Genomic DNA, 14,435 nt, shown 5'->3' with positions numbered 1-14,435 from the left:
AATTCTGTGTTAAATTACACTGCATAAGCCTCGACAGATAATGCATCAGTCTTCATTTACAGTCCGAATATGAGAAAGGTCCATTGTCCGGTTAAAAATTTATATCTGCTTATGAATTGCAATTATCTTCTAAAAATGCAGACCATTGGCAAACCAAATAGTGTTTATTCTATTTTGGAGTGTCAAGGTGGCAGAAGTACCACGTACATTGCTCTATACATAGTTTCCAATTACAGAGATTGATCCAAGTAATAATGTGGGTGTAGATATTCATACCATCACAAGCCAACGTCTAGAACCAAGAGCAGAACCTGAAGCTGTAAGCAAAAAAGGCAAGAATAGAGAGAAATTTAGGACCAGTAAGCTTCTTGCGTATCAACTAGGTTTTAGGGTTTTGACATTTTCCCCATGTAGTTAATACAATTTGCTACCATTACCTTAAAAAAGAGCAGTGGCCCATTTGTCAATTTTCCAAAACTTCGTCTAGTGCCCTAAAACGTTTTTTTTATTTTCCATACATTGATCACTCAATTGAGGTGATGTTTTAAAAGCACAGAAGGTCCACTAAAGACTAACATGAACGGATGGGCTTCCGTTAACTTTCAGTTTTTAGTTTCTGTTATACCTATATTTTATGCTTCTGTTATGCTGTATATTGCTGCATTAGCATCCTCTGGTAAGTACAGCAAGGCATTGCTAAGGTTGGTCTTTTTCTATCATCCTTCCCACAATGCGCATAGACATGGCTGGGCTATAAAATATGGACATATTTTTAATTTTAGTAGATTTTCTAACCCAATGCTTACTACAAGCAAGGAGCACAGCAGTATCTTGTTGTACTGCACTCAGAGTTTGTCTGTATGTTCTTTAGTAGTTTTGGAGCACAATTGGAGTGTTCATTGTGAATAAGAAGGATTGTTCTCCTATAGTGCACAGTATCCTGGAAAATAAAGAAAAAAAAAATAAAGGCCATTACAACAGTATATACTCGAGTATAAGCCGAGACCCCTAATTTTACCACCAAAAAAACTAGGAAAACCTATTGACTCGAGTATAAGCCGAGGGTGGGAAATGCATTGGTCACAGACCCCCTCCCCCCCAGTATATAGCCAACCAGCCCCTATAGTATACAGCTGCCCCCTGTAGTATACAGCCAGCCCAGCTTGCTCCCAGCAGTATACAACCACCCCAGCTTGCCCCCAGCAGTATACAGCCAGCCCAGCCTGCCCCCAGTAGTATACAGCCTTCCCCCAGTAGTATACAGCCTGCCCCCAGTAGTATACAGCCTGTCCCCAGTAGTTTACAGCCTTCCCCCAGTAGTACACAGCCAGCCCAGCCTGCCCCCAGTAGTATACAGCCTGCCCCCAGTAGTATACAGCCTGTCCCCAGTAGTATACAGCCTGTCCCCAGTAGTATACAGCCTGCCCCCAGTAGTATACAGCCTGTCCCCAGTAGTTTACAGCCTGCCCCCAGTAGTATACAGCCTGTCCCCAGTAGTTTACAGCCTGCCCCCAGTAGTATACAGCCTGCCCCCAGTAGTATACAGCTTGCCCCCAGTAGATTACAGCCTGCCCCCAGTAGTTTACAGCCTGCCCCCAGTAGTTTACAGCCTGCCCCCAGTAGTTTACAGCCTGCCCCCAGTAGTTTACAGCCTGCCCTAGTAGTATACAGCCTGCCCCAGTAGATTACAGCCTGTCCCCAGTAGTATACAGCCTGCCCCCAGTAGTATACAGCCTGCCCCCAGTAGAATACAGCTTGCCCCCAGTAGATTACAGCCTGCCCCCAGTAGTTTACAGCCTGCCCCCAGTAGATTACAGCCTGCCCCCAGTAGATTACAGCCTGCCCCCAGTAGATTACAGCCTGCCCCCAGTAGATTACAGCCTGTCCCCAGTAGTTTACAGCCTGCCCTAGTAGTATACAGCTTGCCCCCAGTAGTATACAGCCTGCCCCCAGTAGTATACAGCCTGCCCCCAGTAGTATACAGCTTGCCCCCAGTAGAATACAGCCCAGCCCAGCATTAAAAAAAATAAACTTATATACTCACCCTCCGGTGGCCCCGATGTGCAGCACTGCTCCTCCGATGTCCGCGCGGCTCGTCTTCAGGCTTCCACGCCCGTCTTCTTTCGTCTGCAGGGCTCCGCCACAGCTCTCCCCCGGCCGGGAGGCGCATAGTATGATGCGCCAGCAGAAGAAAGAAGATGGGCGCGGAAGCCTGAAGACGAGCCGCGCGGACATCGGGGGAGCAGCGCTGCACATCGGGGCCACCGGAGGGTGAGTATATAAGTTTATTATTTTTAAAGTATTTTTTTTACTCTTTATACTTACTATTTGACTCGTGTATAAGCCGAGGGGGGCGGTTTTCAGCACATTTTTTGTGCTGAAAAACTCAGCTTATACACGAGTATTTATGGTAGTTATAATTTATTGAAAATGTAACCAATGTAAAACTATTTCTCCTTTTACCTTTTATGTGTCTCCTAAATCTAGTATAATATTAAAATGAGAGTATTAGTATGAAAGTTTCGTTTTTGAATTTATCTTTTGACTCATAAATCAAATAATGATCATTCACTATTAGATTTTTGTTTCTTTCCTGTGACCTGGTATCAGAAGAACTTACTGGAGGTTGCTCCTGCCTGCACGAAACCTTCTGATCCTGTAGAAAATAGTGTAATGATTTGTCTTAGCATCACTTGTTAACATCACTCCCATTTTCCATTACAATGTTAATAAGTGCTGGTTAGTGGTAAGTGGAATAGTAGACAATCCAGGTTACCCTCATAGATGCTGTCAGTAGTGACTGTGGCATCCACTGGATAGGGCAGAGTCAAAGGTAACTCCAAGGCTTTTCAAGAGTGTGTAGCCGTTGGTTGTGATTTGTAGGCCTGATGGGAGGATGTGTTAGAAGGAGGAAAGATTGACTTCAGTTTTGTTCTTGTTAAGTTTTTAGAAACGAGGAGGAAAAGGATGATATATCGTATAGACTCTCTGGAACTTTGTAGAAATGAAGTACAAATAAAGATCACGAATACCAGAAAAAAAATCTTCAACATTTTTATTATGTATGCATTAAAAACAAAAAATACAGAATAAATGCACAGACAAAAATAAGGCACTAGGCAATGCTGCAGTAAATTACCTAGATCAAGTCGCATTATGACTAAAAAAACTGTTGCCGCGATATAGAAAATTAGAATGGTAACCAGCTAAGTAGATATAAAGGCTGGCATGCCTGCAGTAAAACACAGAATGTAAAGAGAATAAGTGAGCAGATCCACTCTACTGCATACTAAAGGATTTACAAGCGACAGAAAAGTAAAATTACCTTACCTGGAGCAAATAGAAAAGGAAAAGTCAGCAAGCACTGCCCAGCACTCTCCCTGACACGTGTTACAATCCCCAGATCTTTGTCAAGAGGCGTCTCATTGTCCCTGGAACTTTGCCACGTCTTTTACATGTCTGTGCCAGAGATGTAAATCTTGGAGGTATAGAAAGCCACAGGATTTAATGAGCTGCCCTAGACCAGTGAAGGAGTCCAAGCATTGTGAGACATCACTAGAGATTGGGCAAGTAGAAGAGGTGATTGTGTGAGTCATAAACACTGAACCTGGGGTTGGAGTCTGATGAGATACAGGAAAGGGGCAGGTCAGTGATGCCGAGGAATAATGGAGTTTTCAAGAGGAAAACAGTATTGGTGGCAGAGGATAAATAAAGATGGAGTAGAGTAGAGTGATATTGTTTAGCCTTGGCAAAGAGAAAATCAACGACTTCGATTATGGCAGTGTTAGCAGAGTAATGGGGTCATAAACCAGGTTGTAGCTTGTCACAGCTTAAAGAAATGGAAGACTGAGCGATTGTTCCGCAGGGAAGATGTGTCCTTTGGATGGTTAGCATCAGTGGAGGAAGTAAGTACTATGTACAATGGAGAGGTTGGTAAGCTTAATTGGGATTGAGCCAAGTGCACAATCCTTAAAGAGGAACTGTCACCCGGAACAATCCCTCTAGGAGCACTTGCTAAAGTAAGCAGCTCTCTAGCCCTACCCCAGTAATAGCAGTGTTAAATTGCTAGCTTTATCGGAACATACAAATAAAGCTAGCAGGCACGGCTGTACATAGCCCTCCAAACAGCGGACCAAGCTTACATCGGCTTTCCGTATTCATGAGGAAGCGGTGATTGCGACTGGCAGTCATCACCGACAGATGGTGTGGGAGGGGCAGACCAGAGGAGAAGCTGCAGAGAGGGGAGCGCCTCGGCCTCATGAATTTACTTTAGTAAGTACCTCCAAGAGGGATTATTCCGTGCGACAGGTCCTCTTTAAGGTGTAAGCACTAAATTATGGATGAAACTTTCTCATTGGTAACCAATGAGTAACCAATAAGCAAATGGTTATAAGGAAGCGGCATCAGGTATTGTGGGTGGCTTGTAGGAATTATAGGTTGAAGCAATTACTGATGCCATCTGTTTTTGAAGTGTGAGCTATAGGGCTTGGTTGAGATATTATAAGTTAGTAGGGGTGTGCTGTAGGGCGTAGTGGGACGATAATGTAAATGTAGAAGGAGGCAGTGATAGGAATGTATTACGACTTGCGCATGGTTTCATAAGGGATGGTAAAAGGGGGGGGGGGGGGCGGTCACAATTTTATGTCCATACGCCACGAATGCAAGTCATAATAATTTTCCCTAGTGTGCCTCCAAACACAGCAGGGACATATAAACATTAACATTAATTAAACCTGGGGTTTCAACCTTAACAGAGGGAATGTTGACATTATGTAAAAAAAAGAAAAATGAAATATCTTTCCTTTCCATGTTCCCCCACATGGCCGGCCACTTTTCTTCTGTACCTCTAATGTCAGCAGGACTGAAGGTGTTATCACATCACCTCTCAGCTTCAGAGTGCAATGACATGGCTGAAAAGAGAGGTGGACATCTGTGGGGAAATGTGGAAAGGTAAGTATTTTTTAATTCTCTCAGAACAAAGGAAAGGAGGGTGGGTGGCGGTGTCAGAACGGCATTGTGGAGGCCGTTCTCTAACGGGGGGTCGCTGCAGGTAAATGTCCATTATAAGCAAGAAGCATTGAAAAGGGGGGAGGGTACAAAAAGGGGGCAGTTGCTAATGCAGACATTATATAGTTTATATAGTGTGTGCGTGTTATACTTTGCATATACACAAGGTGTTTGAGTCAAAGCAGAGAACACAATTCACACATTTTTTTGTAACAGGGACTTTGTGGCAAGAGAAGGGGCCATTGTGTTTTAGATATTTAGATATATAAGTGAGACCTTATGACGTAATTAGTCACACAGTACAGGCGGTCCCCTACTTAAGGACACCCGGCTTACAGACAACCCATAGTTACAGACAGACCCCTCTGACCTCTGGTGAAGCTTTCTGAATGCCTTACTATAGTCCCAGACTGCAAAGATCAGCTGTAAGGTGTCTGTAATGAAGCTTTATTAATAATCATTGGTCCCATTACAGCAAAAAATTTTGAAACTCCAATTGTCACTGGGGCAAAGATTTTTTTTTGTCTGGATCTACCATTATAAAATATTCAGTTTCGACTTGCATACAAATTCAACTTAAGAACAAATCTATGGACCCTATCTTGTATGTAACCCGGGGACTGCCTATATACAGTATATATGTATTTGTTGTCCTGTATAATGAGTATTATATGGGAACTCTTTGAGAATATGAACTATTTTAATCACAATGTAATTGTAGAACAAGGCATCTAAAGATGCAGAATTTCTTATAGGGGCTTATGAGCAATGATGAGTCTGGTGCACTGTATATAACTATGTTCACTATAGACTACAGATTGCCTTTTAACAAAAGTAACACGATAACGCCTGCTTTTCTGTGCTTGCTGTTTCATATGTTTCTTGTCCTGCTTTGAGAAATCTATTTAATTCATATCATTGTACCTCACCTGAATCAATCACTGAATCAATGACTTGCTTTTTTCCAATGCTTCGTGGCCTTTCTTCTCTCAGGGGAGCCTCCGCCTCGCCCTCCTCAACCTGCTGCCCTGGTTAAGAGTAAGTGTCATCCCACCTTCTTCAGTGCACCTTGCTCCTGCCTACTTTGTACTCTTGTGCACTCTCTCTCTCAAGGTACTGGGTGTACGTACAATCTGTCGACTAACGTGCTGACACGTGTGCAGTGGATTGACTGACCTGATATAACATTAACCTTTAATACACATAATGAAAACAAAATTATTATTATATTGACTTTTTAAAGGAAATCTACCATCAAAATCAAACATGATAAACTTACTTATAGATCCAGGCACTGTGATTGTGGTGAGCTTCTTATATTTGTTATCCATGGCTTCCTTCCTTCTAATATCACCTTTTAAAATTATACTCAGTTCACAAATGCTGAGGAAGGGGGGAGCGGTGTGAGACAGTGTAACGATCTGTAAAGCCAGATCACAGAGCGGCTATGGTAGCCCCTCAGGACAATTAGCAAATTTTAAAAGTTGATATTAGAAGGAAGGAGGCCATGGATAACAAATATAAGAAGATTACCACCTGGATCTATGAGTAAGTGTGACTTGTTTATCAGGATGGATTTTGATAGATATCCTTTAATGTGTATATTACTACAGGCGGTCCCCTACTTAAGAACACCTGACTTACAGACGACCCCTAGTTACAAACAGACCTCTGGATTTTGGTAATTTACTGTACTTTAACCTTAGGCTACAATAAACAGCTATAACAGTTATCAAAGGTGTCTGCAGTTAAGCTTCATTGTTAACCCTGGTTCTTATGACAACCCAACATTTTTAAAATCCAATTGTCACGGAGGCCAAGCTACAAAGCTAACAAAGCTAGTATATTTTTATTTGTTAGGTTTTAAACTTTTCTTTTCTCTCTATTACCCTTTATACAAATTACATTTGTGTCTAGAATCAAAGATTTTAAATAATATATAATTTTTTTCTAGTTCCGGTTACTTATTAAACTTAAATACTTTTTGGACATTTGGACTGCTTTTAATTTGAGCACATGGCATTGTAATCCACTCCACTATCAAAAAGGATGAGCAGAGTAGGAGGTGGCTTATGATAATCTTCTCTTAGACTGCTTTCACACAGCATGTGTGGGGAAATCTTTCCCTGTGTTTACAGCCAGGCACAATGCATCGTTGCTCACCCTTCCTCCTCTCCAGCGTGCTACCATATGCTTGTCCGTCTACATCCCGGAGAGCATATGTTTAGCGTGAAAACAGTGAGACACTGAGAAGATTATAACGCATGTCCTCTCCTCTGCTCCAGCACCTCCTCCCTGACAGTGGAGAGGATTAGTATGTTAAGATAACGGGGTTCATATCTCAGCAACTGTGCAGGCTAGAAAGAAAATTTCCCTGATACTGTGAAGCAGCCCCTATATTATGACATTTTAATATCCATATGTGTGAGATGGAAAGGTGAAGAGGTCCTCTTTATAGGAAAACCTTCTAGTGGCTAAAATAAAAAGAAGGCCCAATTTCCCCCAGCTCTGTTCCCTCTACTTTCATTTCTTTCCTTACCAGAACTGGTAGGTCTCCATTGACTGCTGTGGGCCTATCACTGGCCTAAACCCATCATCACTGATGATGTCAGTGATATTTATTTATATTTTAGGAGTTTGTAATAAAAACGTGATTATTTATGTTGTTATTATTATGTTGCACCAGAATATAGGACCCTCCTTCTAAGTCCACCACTTTTTCAAAAAGTAAAAAGAACAAGAAAAAAAACCTAACATAAATTCCCCTAATAAATTCTTGCCATGTTATCTTTGGGATCAACTTTTAAAATAATGCTAATGAGCCTGAAGGGCTCCTGGGAGTATTACCAGTAAATTCTTGCCATGTTATCTTTGGGATCAACTTTTAAAATAATGCTAATGAGCCTGAAGGGCTCCTGGGAGTATTACCAGTACCTCGGTGCTGTAACTTCACTGGGTGACAGACTGTCTCACCCCTTCTTCCTCAGAACTTCCTCCTCCCACTGGCTGATGTAATCTCCTTGTAGTAGAAGGGGTAAGTGCTCCTTAAACACTTTAACAGCATGTGAAGCTACAGCATGGAAGGGCTCTAATGACACCCACATCAGCATAATTTTAAAAGTTGATTTTAGAAGGAAGGAGGCCATGAATAACAAATATAAGAAGATTACCACAGTCACAGTGCCTGAATCTATGATTAAGTGTCCCTGGTTTATCAGGATGGATTTTGATGCTAGATTAAGACTACCATGTTACCCGTACTCTGTGAAGATTGTAGTATAAAGTAGCAGTATAAAGTTTTTCAAATTCTTAGTGCCTAAACACAGAACCAGGAGCAGCTTTACTGCATAAAGAAAAGTTAACAGAACTAAGATTATTGCATGGGTTCAGTACAAGAAGCACTTTTTACATAGGAGACAGAATGTAATGGAGAAGCAGTAGAGTTTTATTGGAGTGCAGTTTTATTGGAGTGTATTGTATATCAGGACTCAAACACATTGGGGGAGTGGCTGAAAAAAGCAACTGACACAACATTGTATCTTACACATATCTTTATGCTCAAAGTATGTAAAATTTAGTGGTGTTAAAATACAATTTGTCCGCTTTTTTAATTGTTTCCCATCCTACCAGTACATTGCACATATTATTGAATGGCACAGTAAAAAGTAAAATTTCTCCTTTAAATAACAAACCTTCATATTTAAAGGGAAACATATTAAAGTTGCAGCATATGGAGGGCAAGATTTAGAAATGGAAACGCAGATACATAAAAGGACGTTTCTTTAAAGGGGTTGCCCACTTTCAGCAAATAATTGATATGGTTTGTGTAAGGAAAAGGTTACAATTTTCCCATGTACTTTCTGTGTTAATTCCTCATGGTTTTCTAGATCTCTGCTTGCTGTCCTGCGACAGAAAGCTTCTATGTTTACTTCCAGTGGATAGAAATCTGACTGTCGCGGTTACACCCGCAATCCTCGGTACGGATCGCGGGTGCACCTGTGCCTGCTGCCGCAGTCCTCGCTCCCCCTGCCCTCACTTACCTCTCCTGGCTCCGGCCTGTACTCTGGGCCGCATGCTTCTTCCCTGCAGTCGCGCACTCCCGCCACTAAGGGGGAGGGGTGAACTTCTCCCAGCCTTAAAGGGCCAGCGTCCTCCTTATTGGCTCTGGCATTCCCGCCTCGGCCATATAGCCTGGCGCCTCCCAGCATCCCCTGCCGGATCTTCATGTCCTGTTACTGAAGAGAAAGCCCTCTGTGTTCTTGAGCGTTTCCAGACGCCTCCGTGTATTCTGTGATTCCCGTGTTCCTGTGGCAGTCCTGCAATCCTGTGGCGGTCCTGCAATCCTGTGGTGGTCCTGTAATCCTGTGGTGGTCCTGCAATCCTGTGGCGGTCCTGCAATCCTGTGGCGGTCCTGCAATCCTGTGGCGGTCCTGCAATCCTGTGGCGGTCCTGCAATCCTGTGGTGGTCCTGTAATCCTGTGGCGGTCCGGTATCCTAGTGGTCTTCCGAGGTCCTGCCAGCCATCCTTTCGAGGTCCTGCCAGCCGTCCTTCCGAGGTCCTGCCAGCCGTCCTTTCGAGGTCCTGCCAGCCGTCCTTCCGAGGTCCTGCCAGCCGTCCTTCCGAGGTCCTGCCAGCCGTCCTTCCGAGGTCCTGCCAGCCGTCCTTCCGAGGTCCTGCCAGCCGTCCTTCCAAAGTCCTGCCTTCCCGTGGTCCTGCCTGCCACGTGTCCCTACTTTGGCTGCCACCGCGGGCCTAGTCTCAGCCGTGGAGCGACCTGGTGGTTCCCCGCCACAGCAAGTCCAACCCGCTTTGCGGCGGGCTCTCGGGTGAAGACCTGGAGTCCACTTAGACTCCGCTCCCGGGTTGCGGCTGGCATCTTTATCTCCCGCGGTGGTCCAGTGAGTCCACAAGACTTTAGTCCTAAGGGACTATTCCCATAGACTGTGACACTGACCTTGGTCATGTGATGGACACACAGGTGCGTTCACACGTTTGCTTTTTCACAGGAGAAGTGGCACCCATCAATGATATGTTCTCACCGATTATGAACCACAACTGCTTTTGATTTCTAAAACTTCATTTGAAAAACTGAACGTATGAACGCACCATAATAGCTCTTTCTCTTGCATGTTCATCACAAGACCATAGACATTTCTATCCACTGGAAGTAAACATAGAATCTTTCTATTGCTAGAAAGCAAGCAGAGATCTGGAAAACAGTGAGGGATTGATATAGAAAGTATATTGGAACATTGTATTACGTTTCATTACACAAACAAAATCAATTATGTGCTGAAAGTGGACAACCCCTTCAAGTACAGGTGGTTCCCTACTTAAGGACACCCGACTTACAGACGACTCGTAGTTACAGACGGACCCCTCTGCCCACTGTGACCTCTGGTGAAGCTTTCTGGATGTTACTATAGTCCCAAACTGCAATGATCTGCTGCAATGTGTCGTCAATTAAGCTTTTTTGATAATCCTTGTTCCCATTAGAGCAAAAAATTAAATTTTGAAAATCTAATTTTGTCTGGAGCTACAATTATAAAATATACAGTTCCAACTTGCATACAAATTCAACTTAAACTAAATCACCTCAATAAAACTAAATCCCCTATCTTGTATGTAACTTGTACTTACTTTGTATCGGGCGAGGTGTTTTAGGCGTCTTATGCTTTTACTATATGCGCGCTTTTAAATTGGAATGTGTGAGTATATACAATAAATACTATTTCCCTTTTGAACCTGGCAATCTGCACTATCCTTTCGCATACCTCCTGAACACACCGCGGACACGGTAACGAGACGAGGATTGTGTTTCAACCCATTAAAGGAGGACGATTGGCGATGCAAGGAGTCAGGGATATCTTTTATTTCCAGTCCATGAAGAGGTGGTGAGAGGCTCTCGCCATTTGACAAACAGTATAAGGAGTAGAGCACTAATTTTATATCTTTGACTCTGTGACTTTGTGGCGTATACGGGAGTATGCCGTATTAGTGGCTCCTCCATATTTTTTATGTTACATTTTCCATCTTTCCTGGATATTTTATTATTTATTTCTGTGTACTTACTTTGTAACCTGTACTTACTTTGTACCATTTTAATGTAATTGTTGAAGTGTTGTTGCAGATACAGGCAGTCCTCGGTTACGTATAATTTGTATGCAAGTAAGAACTGTATATTTAATAATTGTAACTCAAGACAACAATTTTTTTGTCTGGAGTTACAATAGAGGATTAACAATAAAGCTTCATTGCAGACACCTTTTATAACGCCTACAGCTGATTATTAAAGCCTAGGGCTAAAGTACAGTATATTACCAACATCCAGAGGTCCGTTTGTAATTAGGGATCGTCTGTAAGTCAAGTGTTCTTAAGTAGGAGGCCGTCTGTACTGAGGTAAAGTTAAATAATGTATAATAAATATAACAACTTAATTTAATGTATATTTTCTTAAATAGATCACTTTTTACAGTGTTCTTGAATTAATACTAAAATACTAATATTACTAAAGTAAATATTTGGGACACATATCAAAAAAAGTTTACTTGACTGCTATGTAGCAGTGGAAAATACTATGACCCCATTTTAAGTGCACATGATAAATGTTTTGATTGAAATGCCCATTATTATTAGGAATAATAAAAAAAAAACTTAATGTGCAGTGTTCAGGTTTATATGTCATGTGAATAAGTGTAATGTAAGGTAAATGTAATATGCATGTATTAATTGTCCTGTTGATAGTAAGCTTCTTATTCATTTATTTAATATCTTAGAGCCAACCTATAATCCTGTGAACGGCGAGGACGACCCTCTGTCATCTGGAATTAAGAAGCTATCCCTCAAAAAGACCAGTACTAAAGGACTTAAATTGGTCAAACCTTCTGCAAGGGTGGCTGGCACCAAAGTGTCTGACCGTCATCTTCTCGGAATTAAAAGTTGCAGCTTTTCCTCTGGAGATGTGGCATTGATAGATTTTGGAGAAGATACTAGTCCTATAAGCCCAGACTTTGTCTCTCCCTTAGCTGAAAAGACTGCTCCTTCTTTAGCTAAATTAGCTATGGATGCCTTCTCATTGCTTGATAAAACTCCTCCCCAGAGTCCCCAGCGCTCGCTCCCCCGTCCTCTTCACCCAACACCTGTAGTTGATTGGGATACAAAACCCCTACCAGCTCCTCCTGCTTATGATGAGGTGGCACAAGATGAAGATGATTATGAAGTATATACCATTAATAGTCCTGATGTTCTGGCAAGCAGAGAAAAGGTCACAATGAACCTTCTTCAGAAGGCTAGAGAAAAAGGAGAAACCAATTATGGATATGTACAAGAAAATGAGAAAGGCCAAGTTAAGATCAGAGTAGAGGACAATCTGTTCCTGCCGCCAAAGGACACAAAACAGCCCAATTCTTCTCAAACCTCTGAACTTTTCGAGGAGCTCCAACAAGAATGCATGAAGAAGCTAAATGTTCCCCTTTCCTCCTCACTTGCATCAACTCCTAGCCCGAGCTCATCTGTTGCAAATATTAGTGTGACTCTGTCAGAGGACAAACCTCGTATACCACCCCGCGTTCCCATCCCCCCAAGACCAGTTAAACGCAGTGAACATGAACGTTGGTCTGGAGAGCTGTCTCCAGCTTTTGGGGCACCTTTACTTCCACCACGAGACCCATTGTCTCAGCCCACATCTAGGACTCCTAGCCCTATGGCTTTTCATGTGGGCTCACCACAGCAGAGATCCAACCTCTGTTCTCCTATGTGTGTTGGGCTTTCAACCTCTCCGGGAAAACCTATGCCCACCACCCAAAGCTTTGCATCAGACCCTAAGTATGCAACCCCCAAGGTTATACAAGCACAGGGTAAAGATCATTGTAAAGGTCCTTGCATCTTGCCTATTGTAAAAGATGGTAAGAAGGTTAGCAATACTCATTACTACCTTCTACCTGAGAGACCATCATACTTGGACAAATATGAGAAGTTTTTCAAAGAAGCTCGAAGTCCAGAAGAGACTTCAGCAAGCAAAAATATTACTACAGCTACTGTTAGGCCGATGATGCAGCAGATTGATGGTAAAGCAAACTTTTCATCTAATAACAGCAACTGTTCATCCAAGAATACTGTGAAGACATCTTGTAGTTTGCAAAAAATTGTTTACGATGGCCCAGATAATTTCAGGCCCACAGATAAAATCCGTCTGGTGAGTTTCCTTGAACTGTTACAGATAAATAAGCTGGGAAAAAATACATTATGGCAGCTTACTGTGTAATTTAACGGAACTTGATAAAACTACTCAGATAAAATTAACACAAACGCAATTATAGTTCTCAATTACAAAATTACAGTTCAACATATACAGTTCTCTTGGCGGCTGAACATGTCCTGATATGTGGGTTATGAGGTTACAGCTTTCCAACGCAAAAGTGTATTGCTGTATCTTCTGTTAACTTTTTGATTAACTTTTTGTTAATTTTGATCTAAGTTAAAGTTGTTTTCTAACTCAACCAATCAATATACTGTACTGCAGCACAGTGTTAAACCATGACACGTGAATACACACCTTGTAACATATCGTATCAGAGGAAAGCGCTTCTTTCTCCACTTACTTGATTCCTCTCTTGTTCCATCCCTTTCTAATGTAATAACTTTTTTTCTCTGAAATCTCTGCATAATTCTGTCTTGTTAGCAAGATGGACGAAATAACTGAGGAGTCATATTATGTAGAATTTGTATGGGAATGTGAAGAAGTAACAGCTAGGTCTCCACATATTTGGATGGAGATTAGAGATTTACAATATGTGGTACTGAAGAACTGAGTATTTAATCTGTATGTTTAACCATTGCTTTATACATGACCGTATAAAAACGTCCATATATATGGCAGGCACACGGCCTCATGCCTTCCAATGGTGACCCCTCTCCTCTCCATAGAGAAAAGCGATGCAGGGCCCGCACACACAGGGGAAGATAGAGCATGCTCTTTCTTTTCCCTGTGTATGGTGCTGATGGGTGCCACACATTTCTATTTGCCGTCAAATTTGCAGCTGCATATACATCCCCAAAGATGTCCATCTAAATGTACCCTAATAGGAATGCGAGTAATCCAGACCCACCGCATTATAGGCATCTGAAGCCCCTTTGCTGCTGCCTGGTATTGGGCTATCATTGATTTTGTCACTTTTGCACTTCAGTATACAAAATGTATTGGAAACTACCTGTTATAGGGCACTTTTTAGTAATTACTTTGAACTATGGTGCTGGTATTGTGTCCTAGTATCTCCATAGTGTTACACAGAAGAGACTAAGACACAAAAAGTGCTTTTAACAAATTTTTTAACAAGGTGTTGGTTTGTGAAATAAATAATGGATGTGTGTATGGCACTATTGACTACTTATTCACTTGTATGTATTCTGAGTGTTGTGTTATGTAGGC

The 14,435-nt window shown here is 42.1% G+C and overlaps 1 protein-coding gene and 1 long non-coding RNA gene across 9 annotated transcripts in view; one reads left to right on the top strand and one right to left on the bottom strand.

Moving 5' to 3' along the window:
- Positions 1 to 14,435, top strand: part of TNK2 (tyrosine kinase non receptor 2) — a 145,843-nt gene that overhangs the window by 125,444 nt on the left and 5,964 nt on the right. For 6 of the 8 annotated variants that reach the window (XM_072142513.1, XM_072142515.1, XM_072142514.1 and 3 more), the window contains 2 exons: positions 6,001 to 6,120; positions 11,785 to 13,202. In XM_072142513.1, the coding sequence (XP_071998614.1) occupies positions 6,001 to 6,120; positions 11,785 to 13,202 (1,538 nt within the window). The remainder of the gene's footprint in view (positions 1 to 6,000; positions 6,121 to 11,784; positions 13,203 to 14,435) is intronic. The other 2 variants (XM_072142509.1, XM_072142511.1) reach the window with 2 other exon arrangements.
- LOC140122087 (uncharacterized) lies at positions 188 to 6,079 on the bottom strand. Its single transcript, XR_011854249.1, has 3 exons — positions 5,937 to 6,079; positions 2,621 to 2,656; positions 188 to 940 (listed from the first exon to the last, which is right to left on the bottom strand). It is a non-coding gene; the product is annotated as an uncharacterized lncRNA (long non-coding RNA).

This window comes from Engystomops pustulosus, chromosome 3 (assembly GCF_040894005.1).
Source record: "Engystomops pustulosus chromosome 3, aEngPut4.maternal, whole genome shotgun sequence".
NCBI lineage: Eukaryota > Metazoa > Chordata > Amphibia > Anura > Leptodactylidae > Engystomops > Engystomops pustulosus.
The sequence above is the reverse complement of the archived record's forward strand: the minus strand, read 5'-3'. Positions and strand labels throughout refer to the sequence as shown.